The sequence below is a fragment of the Hylobates moloch genome, unplaced genomic scaffold (assembly GCF_009828535.3).
Source record: "Hylobates moloch isolate HMO894 unplaced genomic scaffold, HMol_V3 SCAFFOLD_8, whole genome shotgun sequence".
Classification (NCBI taxonomy): domain Eukaryota; kingdom Metazoa; phylum Chordata; class Mammalia; order Primates; family Hylobatidae; genus Hylobates; species Hylobates moloch.
The window spans coordinates 80,990,106-81,015,074 of record NW_026652283.1 but is presented as its reverse complement, the minus strand read 5'-3'; the positions used below and the strand labels follow the sequence as shown (position 1 = coordinate 81,015,074).

The following is a 24,969-nucleotide window of genomic DNA, read 5'->3' as shown; positions in this document are numbered from 1 at the left end:
GTTTGAACCTTACTTGACTTAGAAGTTTTTTTGTTTTGTTTTGTCTTTTTGAGACAGAGGCTCACTCTGTCTCCCAGGCTGGAGTGCAGTGGTGTGATCCTGGCTCACTGCAACCTCCACCTTCCGGGTTCAAGCGATTCTCCTGCCTCAGCTTCCCAAGTAGCTGGGATTACAGGCGCCTGCCACCACGTCTGGCTAATTTTATTTTTATTTTTTTTATTTTTTTGAGACGGAGTGCGGCTAATTTTTGTGTTTTTAGTAGAGATGGGGTTTCACCATCTTGGCCAGGCTGGTCTTGAACTCCTGACCTCGTAAGCCACCGTGCCTGGCCAGTTTTTTTTTTGTATTTATAGTAGAGATGGAGTTTCACCATGTTGGCCAAGCCAGTCTCGAACTCCTGACCTCAAGTGATTCACCCGCCTCTGCCTCCCAGAGTGCTTGGATTACAAGCGTGAGCCACAGCACCTGGCCAACTTTTTTTTTTTTTTTTTTTTTTTTTTTTTTTGTACTGCTTATATTATCTCTAATATATGCTTTTGCTTTCTGAGTCTTTTTACTTCTGGGTATGCCTAGACTAAAAGATAAAGTCCAGGCTCTTCAGTGTGCTGTTGCTCCATATGCTTTTCTAACTGAATCCTCCACCTTTTTTACATCTTTTATGTAGTAGGAATTCATTACACTTCAAAATATTTTTCAGGCTCAGCAGTTCTAGTACTTTATGTGCATCATAAGCATTATTTTACATTCATCCAACTAGTGATTATTTCCTCCACAGTTGTTTATGCCCCCATTTGAGCACTGTGAGCCCCACCAGGCATGATGGAGACAAGGATGGTGCGAGTGTCATCCAGGGCTTCCCAAGACCTCTCTCCCAGTGGGTTTGATCCATTATTGTTTACCTACCCAGCACTGAGATTCTAGCTCTTGAGATTCCTTTTCAGAATGGTGTAAGGGCCAGGCACAGTGGCTGACGACCATAATCCTAGTGCTTTGGTAGGCCTAAGCAGGAGGATTGTTTAAGGCTAGGAGTTCACAGCATCAAAGGGAGACCCTGCCTACAGAAAAATTTTAAAATTAGCTGGGTGTGGTGGTGGTGTCGGCCCATTTCCTGTAATCCCAGCTATTTAAAAGGCTGAGGCAGCCTCGCTTAAGCACAGGAGTTCAAGGTAAGAGGATTATTTGAGCACAGGAGTTCAGGCGCTAGTCAGCTGGGATCGTGCCACTGTATTCCAGCCTGGGAGATAGAGTGAGACCCTATCTCAAAAAAAAAAAAAAAAAAAAGGTATCTTGCACCCTCTTTTAATCTGTGATTGTGTATAGGGAAAAGACCAGTCCTTAGTGTAACTCTATGCTAGTTGTTTCTCATTGAGCATCTCTAATTTTTATTTTAAGGTTTATTTTGTCAGGCCCCTTTGGATCTTCTTTCCTGTATTAGGCATATGTAACCCTACACTTTTTTTTTTTTTTTTTTAATAGTCGCCCAGGCTGGAGTGCAGTGGGCACATCTCAGCTCACTGCAGCCTCCGCCTCCCAGGTTCAAGTGATTCTCCTGCCTCAGCCTCCCGCGTAGCTGGGATTACAAGCGCCCGCCACCTCGCCCGGCTAATTTTTTGTATTTTTAGTAGAGACGGGGTTTCACCGTGTTAGCCAGGATGGTCTCAATCTCTTGACCTCGTGATCCGCCCGCCTTGGCCTCCTAAAGTGCTGGGATTACAGGCGTGAGCCACCACACCTGGCCTATGCTGTTTCTTAAATCGCCTACTGCGTTCCACATATATGGTCATTTGTAAATTGATAGAGTATACCAGGTGCCAGGATCATAATATGGAAGGCAGTGTAACATGGCAGTTAAGAATGTGGACTTTGAAGTCAGACAACTCAGGTTGGAATCCTGGCTTGTCACATACCTTAGACAACACCTAACAATAAGACTTCTTTTTTGGCTGGGCATGGTGGCTCACGACTGTAATCCCAGCACTTTGGGAGGCTGAGGTGGGTGGACCACTTGAGGTCTGGAGTTCGAGACCTGCTTGGCCAACATGGTGAAACCCCATCTCTACTAAAAATACCAAAATTAGCCGGGTATGGTGGCGTGCGCCTTTAGTCCCAGCTACTCAGAAGGCTGATGCATGAAGAATCACTTGAACCTGGGAGGCAGAGGCTGCAGTGAGCCAAAATTGCACCACCACAGTCCAGCCTAGGTGACAAAGCAAGACTCCATCTCAAAAAAAAAAAAAGACTTCCTTTTTCTGTAAAATGGGTTGATATGGCATGAGGATTAAATAAGCCAATCTGTGAAGTATACAGAAGTGTAGATCTAGACCAGTGCACAGCCAGCCACTGCTTGTACTGTCTCATCCTCATTTTTCCTTTACCTAGAACAGACAGTATCAGTGAAGCTGCTGTCCATGCTTGTGTTAAAGTGAATGCCCAATACAAAAGCCAGGCTTTACTAAGGTCCACAGCAGGCCCATGGGGCTTCTACCATAAGAACTATATTTTTCCCTAATTGTGACTATTTTTCTTTTGCAGCCACAGGTGGAATTAAGAAATCTGGCAAAAAGTAACCTGTTCCTTGTGCCTGAGGAGATGGTGACCCTTTATTTCATCCGTATTTAAACCTTTCTATTCCCTGCCATAACATCTTTTGCCACGTATAGCTTGAATTAAGTGTTGTCTTGGAGCTGTTGTACGTTTAAGAATAAACTTTTGTAAAAAAAAAAAAAAAAAAAAAAAAATCTTACAGTGGCTCATCATCTCTTTAGTTGTTTTCATTAAGTCATTCCTACCATAACTGTGAATTTAACGTAAAACCAGCTCAGAATCTTGCCAGTCTGCTCTTGGTCCTTGTTCTACCCTAAACTTTGTATCACCTGAAATTAAATCAACTCATTTGAAAGGATGGCGTTCTTGTGTGGTTGTATACCTGACAGAATACCTTACATGAGGTTAGTGGAAGAATTTGCACTTTTTTTTGGTGGGGGAGGGGGTGGAGTCTCACTCTCACCCAGGCTGGAGTGCAGTGGCATGATCTCTGCTCAATGCAACCGCCACCTCCCAGGTTCAAACTATTCTCCTGCTTTGGCCTCCCAAGTAGCCGTGGTTACAGGCACCCGCCACCATGCCTGGCTAATTTTTTCTATTTTTAGTAGAGGGGAGTTTCACCATGTTGGCCAGGCTGGTTTCAAACTCCTGATGTCAAGTGATCTGCCTGCTTCAGCCTCCCAAAGTGCTGGGATTACAGGCATGAGCCACTGTGCCTGACCAGAATTTATGCTTTTAAAAGAAAACCCATCTTTATGTTGTGACATCCAAATTGCTGTATGTTTTGATGAGACTTGTTCATCTGTTCATGTAAGGCGTCTGCTATATGCAGGCACTGGTGTATGTACCAGGGAACAGTTCCTGTTGTCAAGCAACTTCTCTACTGTGGAAGAGGCAGGGCAGGGCAAATTATATGATCCTCCAAGTTGCTGGCAGTGAAGTCCCCATGTGCACAAAACAGGTCCAGGGCAGCAACTGCGGGAAGCCCCCAGCCCACTTGCTGGTGGATGGAGGGGGTGCCAGTGCCAGGCAAGGGGTTGGGGGTGAGGCAAAACGGGCTCACTCTACCTCCTGCTGCCCAGGACTGGAGTCCCAGGCATACCTACTGCTTGCCCCTCACTAAATGCAAAGACAGAGACCATCCGTAATGTATGCTAAATATGTTTTAAAACGCTTAGCTGGGTGTGGTGATGCATTTCTGTAGTCCCAGCCATTTGGGAGGCTGAGGTGGGAGGATCACTTGAGCCCAGGAGTTCGAGGCTGCAGTGAGCCAAGATCGCACCACTGCACTCTAGCCTGGGAGACAGAACAAGACCCTGTATTTATTTAAAAAAAAAATCAGAAGCACAAGTATTTGGATTTCCCTCCCAGGCCCTTAATACAACTATGTTAATAATGCTCAGCTTTCTCTGAGAATGTATTTTCAAAGAGAGCCCTGGAACCATTATGAGACTTTGCTAAATCAAAACTAGGTTTTAGAATATTGAAAACTTTCATGATTAATGTACTACATATTAACGCGGGAGAGAGGGCAGGGGGAAGCCTGTGTTGGTCCTCTCCAGAAAGTTGCACAGCCAGTAGCACCCTTCAGTAGGCTTCAGGCATTCCCTATGGGGCCTTGCCAGCTGGCACCCAGCAGTATGCTGCTAAAACAAACCTGAGCACCAGTGATGCACACTGTTCCTGAGAGCAAGTTACTTGGTGGAACCTATCCCTCTTTAACAAATGAACAGTCCTGTCTCCAGGACCAGAGTCCTGCAGCAATTAAGCATGCAACATTTCGGAAGCCATCTGAGGGAGACTACCAGTTGCTCCAAAAAACTTTAAACTCCTTAGACATTGTAGGCCCTGATAGCACTCTCTTTTTCATTTACTCTTTTTATTTAATGCCTTCGCAAACATTCCTAGGACACTCACAGGTGAAGTTTGGCACTGAGCAGGTAAGGCTGAAAGAGTCTTGCTCCTGTTACTCTCCATTGCCAAATTCTCTATTGCGGCTAACTGTTCTGCACACCACAGCTGCCCAATAAAATTTGTCAGGCACGCAAGCCCACCTCAAATTGCTGCTCCTTTGTGAAGCTTTACCTCTGTTCGCCACAGGTAACTCTTACCTGGCCTTTGTGTGGCCTCCCTTTCAATGTAGAATTCTCGTGTTAGTCTTATGTGCCAGCCTCCTACCCCTCTATCCTGCTAACTTGACTCAACCTGTAGGACAGCCCAGGTGCCATTTACAGGGAGACTTCTTAACCTCCTGAGCCCTACTCTATACAACCAGGGCTTAGGAAAAAAAACACTCCAGCACTCAGAGGAATGAATGTTAACAGCCTGAGCAGCTCCCACCCCCTCCCACACAAGAACAGCTCCAAACATCATTCCTCCTTGGACTTTCCTCCTCCCTGGGCCTACCTCAAATGTACACATGGGAAATATTCACTATACCCGAAGATGTCTGTACACGACAGCTGTATTCGTACTCCTCACCCAACAAATTACACTCTCCTCAAGAAAGCCTCGGGGTTTGTGGGAGGTGGGTCTGGCGGCAGAAGGGAAGCGAGGTCACGGAGACCACATCCCTGAATGCTGCCTGGCTCGACTCAAACGCAACACGCGTGAATGCTAGGGCAAGCTGCTCCGGCGCGGCCCTCCTCCACGGAATGCCAGGGAGGGAGCGCAAAGCCACCCGCGCGGCGGACCTGGTGCGCCTCCGACCCGCCTCTCCGGTAACGGGTCGCGCCGCACTGAGTCCTTGCAGCAAACCTGCCGAATCCCGACCGTGGACCTCTGAACACCGGGCGGGGCCGGATGTGGCGGCGCGCTCGGACGTTCGTCATTCCTCCGCGCCCTCTCCTGCCAGCTGATTGGCCCCTGGGCCAGGGGCGGGGCACTCGCTGCGTAGGCTAGCGGCGGCGCGCGGACGGTTGGTCCAGCGCTCGGGCCTGGCGGCAGGCAAGTCCAGCTCGGTGCTGTCGGATACTTGGGGTGAGCGGAAAGCATGGCGGGGACCTCCGCGCCAGGCAGCAAGAGGCGGAGCGAGCCCCCGGCGCCTCGCCCCGGCCCGCCGCCGGGCACCGGGCACCCCCCGAGCAAGCGGGCCCGGGGCTTCTCCGCGGCCGCTGCCCCGGACCCTGATGACCCGTTCGGCGCGCATGGGGACTTCACTGCCGACGACCTGGAGGAGCTTGACACCCTCGCGTCACAGGCCCTGAGCCAATGTCCGGCCGCGGCTCGGGACGTGTCCAGTGAGTGCTCCTCGCGGCCTTTTGCTCGGAGGGAGTTGCAGACCGCGCCAGATCCCCCTGTTGGCCGTGGCTTCGGAACCTCGCGGCCAGCCCTGCCTTTTCGCCTTTTTAAAATATGGAAACACCCTGATTTAAGCAGCGGTTGTCTTCCAGAAGGTCCTTTGATTTTAGGGGGAAATGCATTAGCCAGGTCAAACAGCCGATTTGAAACACAGAAGGCTAAGTTGACATTTTACTTTATTTTCTAAAGTTTAGGCCACTTGGTTCTTGGTTCTAAGCAGAGCTCCTTGGAACACACCTACCACCACCATCAGAACCATCACTACCCATGCATGGTGACCCCTTCTTGTGACAAGTTTGAGCGGCTTTAGATCTTATGAAGCTCACTGTCTCCCTTGGGCAGTGTGAGCATGGGAGGAGCCTGACACAGGCAAGAGATGAAGTAAATTTATTCTTTTATACAACCAGTAAACTGTGCTATGTGCCCAAACGTGAGGAACTGCAGCTGACCTAACAATGAACAAAATACAAAAACTGTTCTTCATGGTGCTTACATTCTAGTTGAGGAATGAGTGAAGTCTTGAGGACTCCCAGAAAGGGAAAGGTTTTGAGTGCACCTTGCATCTGTACTTGGGTGTCTCAAGGCACCTTAAACTCAACAGGATCATTTCCTGGAAACCCAGTCCTCCTCCAGCATTTCTAGCATGATGCCGGCAAAGCAGACATTCAGAGAATGATGACCAGATGTTCCACAAGGAAGTAACTAGCACGACTCTCCATCCAGTGGCACAAGGCGACTCTTCCCCTTTCCTTGACTCTACATCTAATTTATTTGGAAAGCCTGTCAAGCTTACCTTCTTAATCCTTCTCTGGAATCTATCCTATTCACATCGCTTCTACCAACTGTCTGATCTATGTTACCATGAGTCCTCCCTTGAACAATGGTCTGCTAAATTGGTTTCCCATTTCCAATCTTGACTCCCTACAAGTGAGGCTTCACATCACATTCTGAGTGATCTTTTCAAAACTCAAATCTGGCTGTGTCTTAGATAAACATGAACCCCACCCCCCCTTTTTTTTTTGACAGAGTCTCACTCTGTCACCCAGGCTGAAGTGTAGTGGTGCCATCTTGGCTCACCACAGCCTCCACCTCCCAGGTTCAAGTGATTCTCCTGCCTCAACCTCCCGAGTAGCCTCAGCCTCCCAAGTAGCTGGGATTACTTGTGCCCACCACCACACCTGGCTAATTTTTGTATTTTTAGTAGAGACGGGGTTTCGCCATGTTGGCCAGGCTGGTCTCAAACTGCTGACCTCAGGTGATCCACCCGCCTTGGCCCCCCAAAGTGCTGAGATTACAGGCGTGAGCCACCACACCCAGCCATGAACACCCCAGTGAAAGCCCTTTAATAATTTCCCACTTCTTCTAGTGTGAAGACCAAAATCCTTAACATGGCCTGCAAGGCCCAGCCTGGTTTGGCCCTTTCTCACTCTGGGTTCTGGCTGCACTAACATTCTTTGAATTCTCTCTGCTTCTTTACAATACAGAAACTTTATACATTGTTCTTTCTTTGTACATTGAGTATACTTTTCATTCATTCATCTCCACTCATCTGGTTAATTCCTACTTGTCCTTCAGCTCTCAGCTCCTTCACGTCTTCCCTAGGGAAATGTTCCAGTCATCCCGCTTAAGTCAGATTGCTGTCATGTTATAGGCTTTCCTGTATTTGTTCTCTTCTGCAGTTCTTAATCACGGTTGTAATTTTATATTTATCTGTGTAATTATTTGTCGAATGTCTTTTAAGCTCTGTGAGTGTAAGGACAGTATCAATTTTGCTCACTATTGTACCTGTAGAGCCTCACATGCCTGGCATATTGTATGTGGTCAGTAACTATTACTGAATAATAAATAGATCATTGAGTTCTGGCCAATGAGATCTCCTCAGGCTTTAGATGAGACTCTTGGAATTGGATGAAGGATAGGGAAAGAGTAATAGGATCTGTTGTTTTAGAAGGATCATTTATGAGTTTCAGCCAGGTGAGGTGGCTCATGCCTGTAATCCCAGCACTTTGGGAAGCTGAGGCGGGCTGATCACTTGAGGCCAGGAGTTTGAGACCAGGCTGGCCAATATGGTGAAACCCCATCTCTACTAAAAATATAAAAATTAGCCGGGCGTGGTCGCACACGCCTGTAATCCCAGCTACTCAGGAGGGTGAGACACAAGAATCGCTTGAACCTGGGAGGCGGAGGTTGCAGTGAGCCGAGATCACGCCACTGCTCTCCAGCCTGGGCAACAGAGCGAGACTCTGTCTCAAAAAAAAAAAAAGAAGGATCATTTATGAGTTTGAACCATGTTCTTAGGTTGAAAAACACCTATATTGCTTACTAGATCTTTCTCTGCTTTGCTCTCAAGAGTAATTCTTCCCAGCACTTTGGGAGGCAAAGGCAGGAGGATTGCTTAAGCCCAGGAGTTCAAGACCAACCTGGGCAACATAAGGAGACCCCATCTCTACAAAGAATTTTAAAATTAGCCAGGCAGCTGGGCTCAGTGGCTGACGCCTGTAATCCCAACACTTTGGGAGGCTGAGGCAGGTGGATCACGAGGACAGGAAATCAAGACCAGCCTGGCCAACATGGTGAAACACCATCTCTACTAAAATACAAAAAAAAAAAGAAATAGCCAAGCATGGTGGCACACACCTGTAGTCCCAGCTACACAGGAGGCTAAGGCAGGAGGATCACTTGAACCCAGAAGGTCAAGGTGGCAGTGAGCAGTGATCACACCCACTGCACTCCAACCCGGGTGACAGAGCAAGACCCTATCTCAAAAAAGAAAAAAAAGAAGTGGGTATTTTCAGCATTTTCTGGCAAAAGTGGGAAAATGTTGGGTCCTGAAATGTATATGGAACTGTTTTTTACAGGTGATCGTAAGGTCCACAGATTATTAGACGGCATGTCAAAAAATCCTCCAGGGAAAAACAGAGAAAATATTCCAATTAAAGATAATTTCGAATTAGAGGTACTTCAGGCACAATATAAAGAACTTAAAGAAAAGGTAAGTGACTTAACTTGTGGTTTTTGTAGCTAATTCATTCACTTATGTGTTTAAAAGCATTGTACAGTAAAATATACAAAAGTTGTAAAACAAGTGTCTAGATTCATCCCTATGACATGGGGAAAGACTAGGGAAAGAAAGCCAGAAAGTTTAGGCTGAAAGAAACTAAATCGTGAGATTCCTAATGGCAAAGGCAAGAAGAAAAACACTGTATACCAGATCCAAAAAGAGATACAAACTGTTAGGATACTGAGGTGAATTTATAGCATATATCTTCATGTGAAGAACACAACTTCATAATGGTTGCTATTTTCATTAGCAGCTTTGCAAGAAAGCAGACACTCTTCATATCACCATCTGTAGGTCCCTAAGAAAACCAGGAATATGTGGAATTTTAGTTGTGCAAGGTATGTGACCCAGATTTTTTTGTTTGTTTTGGAGATGGAGTCTGTCACCAGGCTGGAGTACAGTGACACAGTCTCGGCTCACTTCAACCTCTGCCTCCTGGTTTTAAGCGATTCTCATGCCTTAGCTTCCAGAGTAGCTGGGACTACAGGTGTGCACCACCACGCCCAGCTAATTCTTGTATTTTTAGTAGAGACAGAGTTTCACCATGTTGGCCAGGCTGGTCTCAAACCCCTGGCCTCAGCCTCCCAGAGTGTTGGGATTACAGGCATGAGCTACCACACCCAGCGCAGATTGTTAATGCCTCTTACAGCCTAAAGAATCCAGCCAGGCGTGGTGGCTCACACCTGTAATCCCAGCACTTTGGTAGGCCGAGGCCAGTGGATCACCTGAGGTCAGGAGTTCGAGACCAGCCTGGCCAACATGGTGAAAACCCGTCTCTACTAAAAATACAAAAATTAGCTGGGCTTTGTGGCGGGCGCCTGTAATCTCAGCTACTCGGGAGGCTGAGGCAGGAGAACTGCTGGAACCTGGGAGGTGAAGGTTGCAGTGAGCCGAGATCGTGCCATTGCACTCCAGCCCAGGCGACAATAGCGAGACTCTGTCTCAAAAAAAAGGAATCTGGTCAGGCAAGGTGGCTCATGCCTGTAATCCCAGCACTTTGGGAGGCCAAGGTGAGAGAATCGCTGGAACCCAGGAGTTCAAGAACAGCCTGGGCAATACAATGAGACCCTGTCTCTACAAATAAAAGTGAAAATTAGCCAGGCTAGTGGCACATGCTTTGTAGTCCTAGCTACTCTTTTCTTTTTTTTTTTTTTTTTGAGACGGAGTCTCGCTCTGTCACCCAGGCTGGAGTGCAGTGGCGCAATCTCGGCTCACTGCAAGCTCCGCCTCCCGGGTTCACGCCATTCTCCTGTCTCAGCCTCTCCGAGTAGCTGGGACTACAGGCGCCCGCCACGACGCCCGGCTAATTTTTTGTATTTTTTAGTAGAGACGGGGTTTCACCGTGGTCTCGATCTCCTGACCTCGTGATCCGCCTGCCTCGGCCTCCCAAAGTGCTGGGATTACAAGCGTGAGCCACCGCGCCCGGCCAGTCCTAGCTACTCAAGAGGTTGAGGCGAGAGGATCACTTGAGCCCAGGAGTTCGAGGTTACATTGAGCTATGATTGTGCCACAGCATTCCAGCCTAAGCAACCCCATCCCCCTCCCTGGCAAAAAGAATCTGCATGCATGAGTGACAAGTGTATGCTTAAGCTATCTTGATGAATATCAGCTGTCCCATGAACAGGCCTAGCAGACCATGGTGACATCTGGTTGCTGTGGATATATTTTGATTACAAATTTGTCTGTTTTTCCTGTGCTTTCTCCATCTCCCCAACTACATTTTAAAACAAAGTACCTAAGTAGTTTTCTCTTACAAAGTTTTCACAAGATTAATTTGGGATTTACAGATGAAAGTAATGGAAGAAGAAGTTCTCATTAAGAATGGAGAAATTAAAATTTTGCGAGACTCACTACATCAGACGGAATCCGTTCTAGAGGAACAGAGAAGATCACATTTTCTTCTTGAGCAAGAGAAAACCCAAGCACTCAGTGACAAGGAAAAGGAATTCTCCAAAAAGGTGACCCAGAGCATTTGTTGTGCACCAGCTTTGCCTGCCCACTGATTTCCTTTGACCAGGGTTGCCTGTAAATCTTCCAGGGAGATTTCAACACTTGTTTGTCTTAAATACTTTCTACTGTCATCTCATTGCCATCCACTCTTCTTCCAGGGTCTGGATATATTTTGGAAAGGGATTTAGGTGAAACTCTATTTTGCTGTGGTAGTTGGTCTTGGCAGGAATAAGTAACTAGCTTAGCATTTCTAGAAACAGGCTTACATTAGGGCTCTTTTGCTAGATCAGAAACTCAACTGACCTAGCTTAGGCTAAAAGGAAACGTATTGCTTCCATATCCAAGTCTGGGAAGAACGGGGGTGTGGTGGGACCTTAAATGACTTAAATCTTGCCAGGACATTTTTATTCTCTATGCTATAAACAGTCTCTATCCTTATGGTAGAGGGTGTGTTCTCCAGAAGCTCCTAGGCTCGTATTTTATAAATATAGAGCAGAATTAAGACTTAGGGCCACATGCAGTGGCTCACACCTGTAATCCAGCACTTTGGGAGGCTGAGGTGAGAGGATCACTTGAGCCAGGAGTTCGAGACCAGCCTGGGCAACTAGTGAGACCTCATCTCTACAAAAAAGAAAAATAAAAAATGAACAAAATTATCCAGGCATGGTGGTGTGCACCTGTAGTCCCAGCTACTCAGGAGGCTGAGGTGGGAGAATTGCTTGAGCCCAGGAGGTTGAGGCTGCAGTAAGCCATGATCATGCCATTGTACTCCAGCCTGGGCAACAGAGTGAGACCCTGTCTCGAAAAAAGACTTAGGCTCCCTCATCTCAAGTTTTAAAATTCTGAGAAAGGCTCTGATTGGTCTAACTTGAGTCAATTGTCTGTCCCTGGCCAATTGCTGTAACCAAAAGCAACCAAAAACAAAAAAATGACAGCTCCCATTCTAATAAAATAGTCAGAGGTAGGGAAATTATTGATTTTTTTTTTTTTTTTTTTTGAGACAGGATCCAGGGTTTCACTCTCTTGCCTATGCTGGAGTGCAGTGGTGCAATCACAGCTCACTGCAGCCTTGACTTCCCAGGCTCAAGCAATCCTCCCACCTCAGCCTCCCAGGTAGCTGGAACTATAGACACACACCACCAGGCACAGCTAATTTTTAAATTTTGGTACAGACGGGGTTTTGCTATATTCCCCAAGCCGTTCTCAAACTGCTGGGCTCACGCAGTCCTCCTACCTTGGCCTCCCGAAGTGCTGAGATTACAGGTGCGAGCCACCATGCCCAGCCTGTTTCTCAGGGAAAGGAAAACGCTATTCTGGAAAGGAAAACAGTGGGTATCCAGTAGCTACCACAACTTTCCCTCAGCACCTCCCCGTGCTTCAGTCTCAAGGACATGGGAGCTTATTCTCATTGTTTCATTCAGCAGACTTAGCAAACTTTAAGCACTTACCTATGCCCGACACTAACCGCAATAGTTAACTTTCCGTATAAGTGATGAAGAGCAGGGAATTTGCGGTCAGACAAACCTGAATTTGAATCCAGGCTTCATCACACATAAGCGGTGACCTCAGGGTAGTAACTTAAGCTCCCTGGCTCATTTCCCTTATCTGTTCCAAAACATAACCAGAAAGGTTGTTGGGAGACTCACACATTCTTACACTTACTGTGTTTGGTGCTGGGCCTGGCACAGAGTGTGCTTGGGGAATGAGGGCAGTTACTGTTGGCTATAGCACCTGGAGGCCAGAGCAGCAGGTTTCTCTGTACTGCATAGTGTCTTGGTAAACTGTTCCAACTCCTCTGCCCAAACTTTGAAGAAGACCTGGAATTGTGCACCAGTGCGTTCATTAATAAAGGTCAATATGTTACTGCTGACATAGGGCACCTTACCAAGCTCTATGCTGGGTATTTTACACTCATCATTCTACTTAATCCTCCCAACTATCATGAAGACAGGTGTTTTATGTTACAAATAAGTTAGGATTCAAAGACATTAAATAAATGGTGGGTTGGTATTTAATTCTTTTTTTTTTATTTTTTAAATTTTTTGTAGAGGCAAGGTCTTACTATTTTGCCCAGGCTGGTCTCGAACTCCTGGGCTCAAACGATCCTCCCGCCTCAGCCTCCCAAAGTGCTTAGGATTACAGGCCTGAGCCACCACACCTGGCCAGGGCTGGTATTTAAACCCTCACAAACTACCCTTACAATAGAGTCCAGTATCTTTTTAGAGTACCATATTGTCTGGCCGGGCGCGGTGGCTCACGCTTGTAATCCCAGCACTTTGGGAGGCCGAGGCGGGCGGATCACGAGGTCAGGAGATAGAGTACCATATTGTCTTTCAGAAAGAAAGCTAATGTTTGATATTTTAGGACGTTTATGTCACAGCAGACTTTCATATGTATTTTTCATTGTTTGTCTTTTACTGGCTTGTGATTTTGAAGCCCAGAGATATTTTTGTGTATATGATGGGGCCATTACAAGCATGTTTCTTTTGCCTTCCAGCTCCAATCATTGCAGTCTGAACTCCAGTTTAAAGATGCAGAGATGAATGAATTAAGGACAAAGCTCCAGACCAGTGAACGAGCAAATAAACTGGCTGCTCCCTCTGTTTCCCATGTCAGGTAATGATGGTGCTGGAGGGATAGTTCAGTTTTGCATTATTTAGTAAAAAATCTGCATAACAATGTCAGGCTGGTCCTAAATGAAGGCCATTTAGACCCCTCCACCTGGGCAGAGATCCTCTTTTCCTGAAGGATTCAGAGGTAGTTTAGATGACGCTTGCATGGTTTGAGACATCACAGCATAAAGGCCCATACTCTAGAAATGCTGCCTCTGTATGGCACTTTATAAACATAATTCTTCAGGACTAGAAAGACCTGGAAAAATGATCTCCAAATTTTGGGGGTGGGCCGGTCTTTACTTTTATGTAATTTGTTTAACTGATTTTGTTGTAAGCATGAGTGTATTTTAGTTCCAGCTACTTGGAATATTTTTTCTCATTTGCTGTCTGGGGACCCTTGTCCAACAGCCCCATCCTTTGTGGTCAGATGTGCTCAACTTTTTTTTTCTTTTTTTTTTTTTGAGACAGAGTCTCGCTCTGTCACCCAGGCTGGAGTACAGTGGTACAATTTCGGCTCACTGCAACCTCTGCCTCCTGGGTTCAAGCAATTCTCCTCCCTCAGCCTCCTGAGTAGCTGGGACTACAGGCACACACCACCACGCCCAGCTAATTTTTGTATTTTTAGTAGAGACGGGGTTTCACCATGTTGGCCAGGCTTGTCTCGAACTCCTGGACTCAAATGATCTGCCAGCCTGGGCCTCCCAAACTACTGGGATTACAAGCATGAGCCACTGTGCCTGGCCCAGTCTTGAAATTTGAACAGTGTCAGTCAGGGCATCTTCTGGTTTTGAACATTCTGCTGCCTTTGTTCATAATGGGCAGTGTGTGAAACTGAACTCTCCATGCCTTGCATTGTCCACATAGGACAAGAGAGCTGAGGGGATCCTCTTCATACATCAGTAACAGAAAGACCTCAGCATTATATGATCAGATCAGAGGGTTAATACTGCTTCTCTACCATAAAGACATTGGCACTGAGAAGTTGCTCAGTTTTCAACATACCTAGTAGGTTTATCAAAATTTTGATATTTATTTTGATAGCCCTTTTTCTGTTTAAAGTCTTTGCATTCTATTGGAAGTTTTTTTTTTTTTTTTTTTTAGACAGAGTCTTGCTCTGTTGTCCAGGCTGGAGTGCAGTGGCATGATCTCAGCTCACTGCAACCTCCACCTCCCTGTCTCAGCCTCCCAAGTAGCTGGTATTACAGGCACATACCACCACGCCAGGCTAGTTTTTTTTTTGTATTTTTTTTTTTTAAGTAGAGATGGGATTTCACCATGTTGGCCAAGCTGCTCTCGAACTCCTGACTTCAGGTGATCCACCCGCCTCGGCCTCCCAAATTGTTGGGATTACAGGTGTGAGCCACTGCGCCCAGCCTGGAAGTCTTGTGACCATTAAAAAATCGTTTGTTCCACATTGGCTGGGCGCAGTGGCTCACACCTGTAATCCCAACACTTTGGGAGGATGAGGCAGGCAGATCACTCAAGGTCAGGGGTTCGAGACCAACCTGGCCAACATGGTGAAACACTGTCTGTACTGAAAATATAAAAATTAGCTGGGCATGGTGGCATGCGCCTGTAATCTCAGCTATTTGGGAGGCTGAGGCAGGAGAATCACTTGAACCTGGAGGCAGAGGTGGCAGTGAGCCAAGATCACGCCACTGCACTCCAGCCTGGGCAACAGAACAAGACTCCATTCCAGAAAAAAAAATATAGTTTGTTCCACATTGAAAAGATGTTTTGCACCAGGCATGGTAGCTACACAGGCAATCCCAGCTACACAGAAGGCTAAGGCAGGAAGATTGCTTAAGGTTAGCAGTTCGAGACTAGCCTGGGCAACATAGCAAAACCCCATTGCTACTAAAAAAAAAATAAAATTACCGGCCCCAGTGGCTCATGCCTGTAATCCCAGCATTTTGGGAAGCTGAGGTGGGCAGATCATTTGAGCCCACGAGTTCAAGACTAGCCTAGGCAACATGGTGAAACTGTATCTCTAGAAATAACTCTAGAAAGAATAAAAAGTTAGCCAGATGTGGTGGTTGCACACCTGTAGTCCCTGTGCTACTCAGAAGGATGAGGTGGGAGGATCACTGAGCCCAAGAGGTGGAGGCTGCAATGAGCCATAATTGTGCCACTGGGCTCCAGCATGGGCAACAGAGTGAGACCCTGTCTCACCAAAAAAAAAAAAAAAAAAAAAAAATTAGCTGGCCATGTTGGTGTGTGCCTGTAATCCCAGCTACTCAGGAGGCTGGGATTACAGATGGGTGGATCGCTTGAGCCCAGGAGGTCAAGGCTGCAGTGAGCTATGATCATGCTACTGTACTCCAGCCTGGGCAACGGAACAAGACTCTGTCTCAAAAAAAAATGTTTTGGTGGAATTGTAAATAGTGATAATAAAGAATAGTAAAGGAATTATGGCTAATATTATATTTTTGGATGATTAGAAAAATATAAAAATGAGTAAAAGACTTTTTCAATAATTTGGATCAAAATGCGTGGAATTAGCCAGTAACAGTGGATCATGCCTGTAATCCCAGCACTTTGGGAGGCCAAGGCGGGTGGATCACCTGAGCTCAGGAGTTTCAGACCAGCCTGGGTAACTTAGCGAAACCCCACCTCTATAGAGAAATTAAAATTTAAAAATATTTTTAAAAAAGAAAAACAAATGTCTGGAATTTTGCACTGCTCCCCTGACAAAGAATGGTAGACATATAATAGATAAAACCTTTGGTTAAAACACCTAGACATGAAAAGTTTAAAGTTTGTTAGAAATTTTGTAACCAGATATTTTGAATGGTTTTAGTAGAATCATTACTTTGCTTTCATAGTTAACTTTTTCCAGTCCTAGGAAAAACCCTTCTGTGGTTATAAAGCCAGAAGCATGTTCTCCACAATTTGGAAAAACATCTTTTCCTACAAAGGAGTCTTTTAGTGCTAACATGTCCCTTCCCCACCCCTGCCAGACGGAGTCAGGATACAAGCCTCTGGTGGGCAAAGAGGGTAAGTCCATTAGTCATCTGTTGATGTATAACAAGCTACCCAAATATGTGGCTTAAAACAATTATTATTTATTTTCTCCCAATTTCTGTGATCAGCAATTCTGACAGGGCACAGAGGGGACAATCTCTGCAGGGACTGGAATCACTGAAAGCTTGTCTTAAGCTGGAGGATCTGTTTCAAGGTGGCTCACTCACATGGCTGGCAGTGTAATTTCTTGCCACATGGGCCTCTGCACATGGATATGGGGTATCCTCATAACCTGGTGGGTGGCTTCCTCTAAAGCTAGCAAATCCAGAGAGAGAGAGCCAGGCAGAAGCTATCCATTTATGGCCTAGCCTCAGAAGTCACACAGCATCACCTCTGCCACATTCTGTTTGTTAGAAGCAAATCACTGAGTCTGGGCTTCATTCAATGGGGGAAACCAAGCTTATACCTTTTTTTTTCAATTTTTTTTATTTTATTATTATTATACTTTAAGTTTTAGGGTACATGTGCACAACATGCAGGTTTGTTACGTATGTATACATGTGCCCTGTTGGTGTGCTGCACCCATTAACTCATCATTTAGCATTAGGTATATCTCCTAATGCTATCCCTCCCCGCTCCCCCCAAGCTTATACCTTTTGAAGGGAGGTGTGTCAAAGCATTTGTGGGCTTTTTTTTTTTTTTTTGAGATGGGGTCTCACTCTGTCACCCAGGCTGGAGTGCAATGGCACGATCTCGGCTCATGGCAACTTCCGCCTCCTGGGTTCAAGTAATTCTCTTGCCTCAGCCTCCCGAATAGCTGGGATTACAGGGACCTGCCATCATGTTTGTGGGCATATTTTTAAACCATCACAGCATCAATTGACCATGCCAAAAACCTAGCTAGTATGCAGGAATCTGTTTTTCTTTTCTTTTTTTTTTTTCTTTGAGGCGGAGTCTCACTCTGTCACCAGGCTGGAGTACAGTGGTGTGATCTCGGCTCACTGCAACCTCTGCCTCCCATGTTCAAGCGATTCTTCTGCCTCAGCCTCCTGAGTAGCTGGGACCACAGGCATGCACCATCACGCCCAGCTAATTTTTGTATTTTTAGTAGAGACAGGTTTCACCATGTTGGCCTGGATGGTCTCGATCTCATGACCTCGTGATCCACCCACCTCAGCCTCCCAAAGTGCTGGGATTACAGGCATGAGCCACTGTGCCCAGCCTCTGTTTTCCTTTTGTAGTCCAGCTTTTGAGTTTTTATAACTCAGTCCAGATTGAGGGGATGCTGCTGTTTTTTAGAGAGAGACAATCTAACTAATCAGTAGGTTTTCAGACTGCTGTGTCAGTGTATCTTATAAATCAGATACATTGACCCTCTTCTTACCATCAACCTTTCAAATCTTTGGCCATCATAACACTTCTGAGAAACTGTAGCCCACTTACATTTTTGGCATCTAGCAGCTAAAGGGGCAGTGTACAGTAGTGTTAAAAGCAGGCAGTAGAGCCCAGTAGCCTGGATGTGAGTCCCAGTAATGCTACTTACTGGCTTATATGATTTGGGCAAGTCCTTTAGTCTCTGTGCCTCAGTTTCCCTATATGTAAAACAGACCTAATGATAAATCTTGTAGGGCCACTGAGGAACAAATGGGCTGAAGTATGTAGAGCTCTCAGAACACTGTCTAGCACGTAACAAGCACCATGTCAATGTTAGTGGTTACTGTTTTATCTAATTGCCTCATTTTGAGTGAGGCAAACAGCTTGATTTTCTTTTTCTTTCCTTGTATGAGTTCCTGTTTTACATAAGGAAGGTAAAAGATGCAGGGCTCTTGAGCTGCTTTGGCTCTTGTTTGATCCAAGGTCAAAGAAGTAGAACAGCCTGTGTTTTAAACTCATTGCATGTAAAAGTTTCTAATATGCCCATGCTTCTGTGCTCAAGTTTTGATTTACATTTTATCACATTTCAGATAGTAAGACCCACAGTCTGAGAGGTGACTCCATAAAACAAGAAGAGGCCCAGAAAAGCTTTGTTGACAGCTGGAAACAGAGATCAAACACTCAAGGTACCAGAATCCCTGCTTCTCCTGCAGGGGCCTGCATGGCTCTGAGTGATATGCAGAAGAATTGCCCAGGCCTCTGAGAACTGGCACCCTGGGCAGAGAGTCCAGGGAAGTCAAAGTATGTGGCTTAAGCAGAAGACTTTATAAAGTGGAAAGGGCCAAGGGCAGGTATGTCCCAGAGCCTTCCGCACCCACAGGCATCTTCCTGGGGCTTAGTGGCAGCTTAGAGGACAGTTGGCATCCAAAGAATCCTTACTGTTTCCTTCTGAAAGCCACCGAAAAGATCTCCCATGTCAGAACCTTCTAGAATCACCTTGTCTTCTGCAGGTTCCATTTTGATAAACCTGCTCCTGAAGCAGCCTTTGATCCCAGAGTCATCCCTAAGCCTTTGCCACCTCCTGAGTAGTAGTTCTGAGTCTCCTGCTGGCACCCCCCTGCAGCCACCAGGGTTTGGCAGGTAAGCATAAGACTCCTGGAAAGCTTGTTTGGGAAGGAGCTTCCTGGAAGCAAATTCCTTTCTGGCCCTTGTCAGCCTGGGAAGTCTGTGGGAAGGGCAAGGAGCCTGGAGAATTTGGCAGGCAGGCTGTTTGGGGCTCTTGACCTTATCTCCATCCCACACTTATCTATTTTTCTTTGTGTTTGTTGCCAGTACCTTGGCTGGAATGTCAGGCCTCAGGACCACAGGTTCTTATGATGGGTCATTTTCCCTCTCAGCCCTGAGAGAAGCACAGAACCTGGCATTCACTGGACTGAATCTGGTTGCCAGAAATGAGTGCTCACGTGATGGAGACCCAGCAGAGGGAGGCAGAAGGGCCTTCCCACTCTGCCAGCTTCCTGGAGCCGTGCATTTCCTCCCCCTTGTACAGTTCTTCATCGGCTTACACTGCCAGGCCCTGCAGGACTTGGCAGCTGCTAAGAGAAGTGGAGCACCTGGGGACTCACCGACACATTCCTCTTGCGTGAGCTCTGGGGTAGAGACCAACTCTGAGGACTCAGTGTGCATCCTGGAAGGCTTCTCTGTGACTGCACTTAGCATTCTTCAGCACCTGGTGTGCCACAGCGGAGCAGTCGTCTCCCTATTACTGTCAGGAGTGGGGGCAGATTCTGCTGCTGGGGAAGGAAACGGGAGCCTGGTTCACAGGCTTAGTGATGGAGATATGACCTCAGCCCCAAGGGGGGTTGCTGATGACCAAGGACAGCACCCACTGTTGAAGATGCTTCTTCACCTGTTGGCTTTCTCTTCTGCAGCAACAGGACACCTTCAAGCCAGTGTCCTGACCCAGTGCCTTAAGGTTTTGGTGAAATTAGCGGAAAACACTTCCTGTGATTTCTTGCCCAGGTATCAAGCAGCATAGGAGTCATGATTCTTTGTGGGTCTCACCTGACCTCTTAAGGTCTAACCCATGGCACTTGTACTTTGCTCACATCTTGACTTATCTACACTAGTTAGTTCTAAGGCTTGGTTCAGGGAGTTCTGAAGTGATGGGAAGTGGGGCCAAACGGGAGAACCAAGGAAGTGGTTTATTTGGTTTAATTCTGCCCCTGAACAACAGGTAAGCAAAAGGCACACATGATTAAAGGAGGCTGCTAACCTCTGTGGAGGAGGGCCCTGCCCCAGGGCAAGGGTTAAGACAAGGGGCCTCTGAACCTGAGATGTGGGTAAGGTGAAGACGACATATCACTAGCACGTTGAAGTTTAGTGGGTTCCCTAAGGAAGCAGAGGATGTGGGGAGGGTCTGCGGCCCATGGGCTGACCTTGCTGGGAGTCTCTGCCTGTCACTGTGCCCATCTTTAGCATGCATCTGGGGTGGCCTGTTCCTCTTAAGGTTTGTGGGTAGTAGTATTACAGTGAAACTAGCGAATGAACACTGTGATCATAAATTCCTCCTTTGGGATTCCAGAGCCGCAAGATTGGGGAGAACTGTGAACACAGCCAGCCCACCCCCTCATCCAGTAATCCAGTCTCCCTCTCAGCACTCTACCAAAGGGTCAGTTTCTTTTTTTTTTTTTTTTTTTGAGATGGAGTCTCGCTCTGTCGCCCAGGCTGGAGTGCAGTGGCGCAATCTCAGCTCACTGCAAGCTCCGCCTCCCGGGTTCACGCCGTTCTCCTGCCTCAGCCTCTCCGAGTAGCTGGGACTACAGGTGCCCGCCACCACGCCCGGATGATTTTTTTATATTTTTAGTAGAGACAGGGTTTCACCGTGGTCTCGATCTCCTGACCTCGTGATCCACCCGCCTTGGCCTCCCAAAGTGCTGGGATTACAAGCGTGAGCCACCGCGCCCGGCCTCAAAGGGTCAGTTTCTATGTTGGAATGATTCCACTGGCTGAATATATCTTAAATCATCTCATCTCTGAGTTCAGCACTGCTGTTTCCTAGATCTGTTTCCATCTGAATATTTTTGGTTGGTCTGGCCCATGCTAAAGGTGGTACTCAGAGCTGGACACAGCACCGCAGTATAGTGTGGGCAGTGGGATCAGGCAGACCCAGCACTCAAGTGCCCAGCAGGGGCCCAGCTCATAGTGGCTGTTTTTTTGTTGTTTATTTGTTTGTTTTTGTTTTTGTTTTGAGACGAAGTTTCACTCTTGTTGCCCAGGCTGGAGTACAGTGGTATGATCTTGGCTCACTGCAACCTCCACTTCCAAGGTTCAAGCAGTTCTCCTGCCTCAGCCTCCTGAGACGCTGAGATTACAGGCATCTGCCACCACACCTGGCTAATTTTTTGTATTTTTAGTAGAGACAGGGTTTCACCATGTTGGCCAGGCTGGTCTCAAATGCCGGACCTCAGGTGATCCACCTGCCTTGGCCTCCCAAAGTGCTGGGATTACAGGCGTGAGCCACCGGGCCCAGCCTTGGTTATTTGTTTAATAATTGTTAAATGAATGAATCCCAGGCTGGGCACAGTGGCTCCTGCCTGTAATCTCAGCACTTTGGGAGGCCAAGTTGGGAGGATCACTTGAGCCCAGGAGTTTGAGACCAGTGTGGGCAACAAAGCATCATCTCTACAATTTTTTTTTTTTAATTAGCCAGTTGTGGTGGCAGTGAGCTATGACCGTGCCACTGCACTCCAGCCTAGGTGACAGAGTGAGACCCTATCTCAAAAAAAGGAATCCCAGAAACCATGTTTTTACTGGTGGTAGACACACCATCATTCCACTCCTGTTGAGCTTGTCCACAGGGACATTCAAAACACAGCCATGGCTGGATGCTTATCTATGTCATGTACTGGAGCTCTTCAAAAAATTTCATTTAAAAAGGTTCTTAGGGGTCGGGCATGGTGGCTCATGCCTGTAATCCCAGCACTTCAGGAAGCCGAGGTGAGTGGATCATGAGGTCAGGAGATTGAGACCATCCCGGCTAACATGGTGAAATCCCGTCTCTACTAAAAATACAAAAAAGTAGCTGGGCGTGGTGGCAGGCACCTGTACTCCCAGCTACTTGGGAGGCTGAGGCAGGAGAATCGCTTGAACCCTGGAGGCGGAGGTTGCAGTGAGCTGAGTTTGCGCCACTGCACTCCAGCCTGGGTGACAGAGCGAGACTCCGTTTCAAAAAAAAAAAAAGTTCTTACGCTATCAAAAAATAACTTGGAAACCACTGTGTTGTATATAAAGGTGGATTTTCCTTGCAGTACCTTCTGCGAGTGGCAGATATTGGACCTCTTACAGCCCAGTAGTGAAGCCAGGTAACAACCATATTAAATTCCAGCTTCCCACAAAGGTCTGCACACCCTGGCAACTAAAAAGCATTGAACTTTTTGTCTGCTGTGCAGGATTTGCTCTAAAGTGAGTTCATCCCACATAGTGAGACCTTACTTCCTAAGGACATACTGAGGGATATCTTGACCTTCTGTGCTTAGAAACTGCAGATGTCTGAAGGGGTACACACCTGGCCAGACCCCATAGAGTGTTTCAGAATTGCCCTTCTCCCCACCCACCAGGCCAGTCCATCATGCCCCTCTAGGCTATGTGGGTTGAGCAAACAGCAGCAGTTGCCTTGGGGCTTGGTTTATTGGTAATAGCTTTCCTTTTGCCCCTGACACCTGGGGCAGTGTGCCCAGAACCCCTCCCTCGTGCACACCCCACAGTAGGCACATTCTCCCACTGGCAGCAGATATGTTTTCTAGCAAGTAGAGAAAATGGCTTTCCTTGCCCTGTGAGAGGTCTCATAAGATCCAACCATAGCCAAGGCCATGTTTGTCACTTCTGGAGCCCTGGCCGGTCCTTCTGTGGGCACAGAACATTTCTCTCCCACATAAGTTAGGACTTGTATCCCTGTTTCGGAGCATGTGGAAGCCAGGCATCCCAGGTCCAGGAGGTCATCCCACTTCCTGGGTGATGCTACGCCAGATGAGGGCCTATCCTCTCAGCTGCAGCAGTCTTGCAGTGGAAGTGTCCACTTGTTCACATGAAACAAGTTTCATAGCAAGTAAGTGGGGGTCAGGCCAGCACTGAAACCCAAGTCTGGCTGAACCAACTCACCTGTTCGTACTGCCTTGCTCAATTTTCTGTTATCTCTAGTGGAATGTGAGGGTAGGTTATGGAGCTGGGGTTGGGGAGTGTCACGTCTCGCTGGGTCCCTGTCTTTTAGGTTCCAGTGTGTGTTCCAAGTGCTGCCAAAGTGCCTCAGCCCAGAGACACCCCTGCCTAGCGTGCTGCTGGCTGTTGAGCTCCTCTCCCTGCTGGCGGACCACAACCAGCTGGCACCTCAGCTCTGTTCCCACTCGGGTAAAGCAGGGTGGGGCGGGCGTCTGGACTGTTCTGCAGATCAAGGGAAGGGTTGGGGTGGGGACAGGGTCAAGGGCCTCGGAGGGCTTCTGCAGCATGTAGCCCAGGCTCTTCATGAGAAAGGGCACCCTGAGTGAGAGGCGCGCTATCCTTTTCAGAAGGCTGCCTCCTGCTGCTGCTGTACATGTACATCACATCACGGCCTGACAGAGTGGCCTCGGAGACACAATGGCTCCAGCTGGAACAAGAGGTAAAAACTCCAGAGCCCCTTCTGGACACTGTCTCCACCCCATCCTAAGAACCAACAGAATCTCCTTTCTTTCCACTGGGGAGAAAGGGAGCTTTAATTCCTTTTAGTAACAAGAGTTGATCAAGCAGCTAAAGAGGTAAACTCAGTTTGGGGGCTGTGCACCACACAGATGCAGTGCAGACAGGACTTGGCAGAGTTGCCTGATGACTGATCCTGTCTTGGCTTTGGGGCTTGGGGGCAGAATGAGGGGCTGGAGGCAGGTGGGTTGCTGATGACACATGGGTGCTCGTCCTGGGTCTGCCCTGGGAAGGTCCCACACCACTTCTTGGACCCCACTTGTACAGACAAGCAGTTGCTGACACAAGTGAACTCTTATAGAAGCTTGAGAAAACCCTCGCAGGGACTGGTCTCCTTCTGCCCAGGATGGAACCGATCTGTTCTTATTCTAGGTGGTGTGGCTCCTGGCTAAGCTTGGTGTGCAGAGCCCCTTGCCCCCAGTCACTGGCTCCAACTGCCAGTGTAATGTGGAGGTGAGTGGGTAGGGGCCAACAGCTGGCAGTTCTGTGGTGGTAAGGGGGCCCTGTGCAAGGACTGTAGGCCCCACTGCAAACCTCCTCATCTGAGGTGGCTAGGCTGAGCGGATTGTTAGGGTACAGGCCATGGTGGCACCAGACCTCAGTCTGCACCCCCTCTCTCCCAGGTGGTCAGAGCGCTCACTGTGATGTTGCACAGACAGTGGCTGACAGTGCGGAGGGCAGGGGGGCCCCCAAGGACTGACCAGCAGAGGCGGACAGTGCGCTGTCTGCGGGACACGGTGCTGCTGCTGCACGGCCTATCGCAGAAGGACAAGCTCTTCATGATGCACTGCGTGGAGGTGCTGCATCAGTATGACCAGGTGATGCCGGGGGTCAGCATGCTCATACGAGGGCTTCCTGATGTGACCGACTGTGAAGGTGAGCCTACCAGAGGCCCTCCTGCCCAGCCCCCACGGCTTCTCCCAGAGGTTCCCCAACAAGTCAGATTCCTGGGCATCCCCTCAGCAGGCCCCCGCCCACTGTGGCCTGTTCTGGCACTGGGGCCGTTTTCTTTTATCTTCCTGCCTCAGTTCTTCTCCAAGCATATTGGGCTGCCTTTTGCTCCTGTCTGTTGAGTGTGCCTGGCAGAGCCACGGTTTTTCCAGAAATACCCATGTTTGAATTGCCTTTGTATCACTTTGTTTGCAGTAGCTGAGGGAGCAGGGCCTGGTTTGTGGAAGGGACTGGTTAGTTCCTGCGGACGTTGGGGGAGGAGAGGTGGGACCTGCCCTAGGCCCTGGCACCTTTGGGCCCTCACCAGGAACCTCTCCTTTTTGTCTCAGAGGCAGCCCTGGATGACCTCTGTGCCGCGGAAACCGATGTGGAAGACCCCGAGGTGGAGTGTGGCTGAGGCCCTGAGCATCCAGCCACATGGTGGCACCAGCACCACTCCTTTCCTTACCACATCAACTGATTAAAGCAGTGACCAGC

The 24,969-nt window shown here is 47.8% G+C and overlaps 2 protein-coding genes across 15 annotated transcripts in view; one reads left to right on the top strand and one right to left on the bottom strand.

Moving 5' to 3' along the window:
• The window catches only part of CCDC51 (coiled-coil domain containing 51), a 14,075-nt gene extending 8,766 nt beyond the window's left edge, over positions 1-5,309 (bottom strand). For 2 of the 3 annotated variants that reach the window (XM_058442321.1, XM_058442318.1), the window contains exon 1: positions 5,026-5,309. The gene's annotated coding sequence lies outside the window, so the exon portion shown is untranslated. Of the gene's footprint in view, positions 1-4,983; positions 4,991-5,025 lie in introns of those variants that run through there. The other variant, XM_058442319.1, reaches the window with a different exon arrangement.
• Positions 1-24,969, top strand: part of ATRIP (ATR interacting protein) — a 25,938-nt gene extending 969 nt beyond the window's left edge. For 2 of the 12 annotated variants that reach the window (XM_058442314.1, XM_058442315.1), the window contains exons 4-14: positions 8,703-8,836; positions 10,693-10,863; positions 13,353-13,471; positions 16,310-16,467; positions 18,399-18,494; positions 18,819-18,948; positions 19,141-19,830; positions 23,078-23,214; positions 23,373-23,464; positions 23,914-23,994; positions 24,165-24,809. In XM_058442314.1, coding sequence (XP_058298297.1) covers positions 8,703-8,836; positions 10,693-10,863; positions 13,353-13,471; positions 16,310-16,467; positions 18,399-18,494; positions 18,819-18,948; positions 19,141-19,830; positions 23,078-23,214; positions 23,373-23,464; positions 23,914-23,994; positions 24,165-24,614 — 2,258 coding nt within the window. In that variant the 3' untranslated portion in view covers positions 24,615-24,809. The other 10 variants (XM_032161660.2, XM_032161661.2, XM_032161659.2 and 7 more) reach the window with 10 other exon arrangements.